General features: G+C 58.9%; 1 protein-coding gene across 2 annotated transcripts; it reads left to right on the forward strand.

Annotated features, from left to right (window-relative positions):
* Positions 1 to 994: 994 nt before the first annotated feature.
* On the forward strand, positions 995 to 2,463 carry LOC112844698 (glycine-rich cell wall structural protein 1.0-like). 2 transcript variants are annotated; one of them, XM_025904326.1, is made up of 2 exons: positions 995 to 1,744; positions 1,805 to 2,463. In XM_025904326.1, the coding sequence occupies exons 1-2, from the start codon at positions 1,220 to 1,222 to the stop codon at positions 2,261 to 2,263; spliced, it is 984 nt and encodes a 327-aa protein (XP_025760111.1). In that variant the 5' UTR covers positions 995 to 1,219; the 3' UTR covers positions 2,264 to 2,463. The 2 variants fall into 2 exon arrangements, with proteins under 2 accessions (XP_025760111.1, XP_025760112.1); XM_025904327.1 differs by having other exon boundaries at positions 995 to 1,730; positions 1,791 to 2,463.
* Positions 2,464 to 3,080: the final 617 nt, after the last annotated feature.

Here is a 3,080-nt window from a genome sequence, read left to right on the forward strand (position 1 = left end):
TGCAAGCAAAACATGATTAAACTTTCACCTATAAGTGAATCTATCTAATATGTGTGTGTGTGTGTGTCTCGTCCTTAAATGCTCTCTCATCTCACCCGTTGCAATTCTGACTTTTCACCAGAACAGAGGCTCATCCTTACATGTAATAACCTAATTGGAACTATATATGTAATATGTTAAATATTTTAATCAAGACCCTCTACTAAAAGCTTAATCAAAAGATATAAATGAATAAAAGATAATAGAGAATAAACCAGTGAGAGTCTCCTGAGACTCTGCTTTCAGTTTCATTTCCTGCAAAGCATGCCCTGCGAACCTGCCGTTTCCTGTCAAGACCTTTAGGCCCAGATTATATTCAGAGGTGAGCCTTTCAAATAATGCAATGTAATCTGCCTATAAACTGTTATGTTACGGCTGTGTGCAGACAGGAAAAGGACCCAAAGTGCAGACTCCGGAGACAAAAAGGTGAACTCAAAACAGCTTTAATGCTGAACTCAAAAAGGGTAACAAAACATACCTGGGAAAATCAAAATAAACTTAAACCAGAGAACTGACAGAACACACAGCTAGGTAAACGGTAGAACGCGACAGAGAGCACAGGAAAACTCAGGGCTTAAATACGCAGAGGGAGTAATCAGGGAACGGGCAACAGGAGGGAAACACAGCTGGGGCAAATCAGGACTAACGAGACAAAGAAGCATAAACTGAACACACTGAGAAAAGACAGAGACCTTCAAAGTAAAACAGGAAACACAACACAGACTGAACTTACAGACACAGACTGACTGGACACGGGAATATAGCAACTAAGGATACACAGAGACGCGAACTAGACAAGGGGATACAGCTGACAGGGGAGACAGAGCAACTAGAGATGACAGAGACATAAACCATAAGACAGAACTCAAAGAAACCAAAGACTAGAAATTATAAATAATATAATAAACCCCAAAACCCTGGGTCAACGACCCAGGCATCCTAACAGTACCCCCCCTAAAGGGCTGGCTCCCAGACAGCCCAAACCGCAACAAAAAACAACCCAACCAGGGTGGGCGGTGGGGGAAACAGGAAGGAGGGCTCGAAACAAACCAAACAAGGAGCAAGAAACAAAAAAAGCGCAAACACCGGAGCCCGGAAAGCAACACAACAAAATACAGGTTCACGACAGGCACAGGCGACCAGGAAAAACAGTTCAAACAAAAAGTTCAGGGGGCCGTCCATGACGGCAACGACGTCCAGTCATTGGCCTGGAAAGTGGCCGGACAGGACGTGCAGGGCGAGCAGGCCGGACAGGGCGAGCAGGCCGGACAGGACGTGCAGGGCGAGCAGGCCGGACAGGACGTGCAGGGCGAGCAGGCCGGGCAGGACGAGTAGGCCGGGCAGGACGGGCAGGCCGGAAGGGCGAGGACGTGCAAACGGAGGCGTGGAAGGAGGCCGGCACTGTCGAGGCGCAGGCGCGGAAGCCGGAGATGGTGGCGCTGCAGGCGATGCCGATGAAGCGGGAGCTGGACCAGGCGACGCTGAAGCCTCGGAGGCCGCAGCCGGCGACGCTGAAGACTCGGAGGCCGCAGCCGGCGAGGACGAAGACTCGGAGGCCGCAGCCGGCGAGGACGAAGACTCGGAGGCCGCAGCCGGCGAGGACGAAGACTCGGAGGCCGCAGCCGGCGAGGACGAAGACTCGGAGGCCGCAGCCGGCGAGGACGAAGACTCGGAGGCCGGACGGGGCGAAGGCGAAGACTCGGAGGCCGCAGCCGGCGAGGACGAAGACTCGGAGGCCGGACGGGGCGAAGGCGAAGACTCGGAGGCCGGACGGGGCGAAGGTGGCGCTGCAGGCGACGGCGTGGGAGCCGCAGGTGGTGGCACTGCAGGTAACGGCGTGGGAGCCGCAGGTGGTGGCACTACAGGCGACGCTGAAGCTGGGGCTGGACCAGGCGACGGCGTAGGCGCTGCAGGCGCTAAAGCTGGGGCTGGACCAGGCGACGAGGCTGAAGCTGGACCAGGAGACGAAGCTGGAGCTGAAGCCGGACCAGGCGAGGACGAAGCTGCAGGCGACGAAACAGGTGGTGGCACTGCAGGCGACGGCGTGGGAGCCGCAGGCGGTGGCACTGCAGGCGACGGCGTGGGAGCCGCAGGCGGTGGCACTGCAGGCGACGGCGTGGGAGCCGCAGGCGGTGGCACTGCAGGCGACGGCGTGGGAGCCGCAGACGGGGATGCTGCAAGCAACGATGTGGGCGCTGCAGGGGGCAACGTAGGTGGTGGCTGAACGGTCTCCCCGGAACCGTCAATAGAGATGAGGATGTGTTGGCTGGGTCCTACAAGACCCCCAGCCGACGAGGCAGGAGGCTGAACGGGCTCCTCGGACCCTCCAGCGGAGACAGGTGGCTGTGGCTGAACGGGCTCCTCGGACCCTCCAGCGGAGACAGGTGGCTGTGGCTGAACGGGCTCCTCGGACCCTCCAGCGGAGACAGGTGGCTGTGGCTGGACGGGCCCCTCGGACCCTCCAGCGGAGACAGGTGGCTGGTTTGGTTCACCAGAACCCCCAGCGGGAACAGAAGGCTGGACGGGCCCCTCGGACCCTCCAGCAGAGGCAGAAGGCTGGACGGGCCCCTCGGACCCCCCAGCGGAGGCAAACAAAGGTTGGTGGGGTTCTCCAGAACCCCCAGCGGGAACAGAAGGCTGGACGGGCCCCTCGGACCCTCCAGGCGAGGCAGACGAAGGCTGGACGGGCCCCTCGGACCCTCCAGGCGAGGCAGACGAAGGCTGGACGGGCCCCTCGGACCCTCCAGCGGGAACAGGAGGCTGGACGGGCCCCTCGGACCTCCAGCGGGAACAGGCTGCAGAACAGGCGACGGAGGAGAGGAGTGGCGAGGGCGAGGGCGCCGTTTCCTCTGGGATGAGGGAACAGGAACTGGTGGAGACATGGAGACCACCTCCTCATCCTCCGACCACATAGCTGCCAGGAAAAAGGCAGGTGAACAAGGTCCCGGATGGTGTGGCGAGGGAGAGGAAGTCCGTGGCAGTGTTGAGGCAGGTGGGGAGTGGGGCAGCGAAGAGGAAGAGTTAGTGAGAGAGAGGGCAAG

The sequence above is a fragment of the Oreochromis niloticus genome, unplaced genomic scaffold, assembly GCF_001858045.2.
Source record: "Oreochromis niloticus isolate F11D_XX unplaced genomic scaffold, O_niloticus_UMD_NMBU tig00000768_pilon, whole genome shotgun sequence".
Lineage (NCBI taxonomy): Eukaryota > Metazoa > Chordata > Actinopteri > Cichliformes > Cichlidae > Oreochromis > Oreochromis niloticus.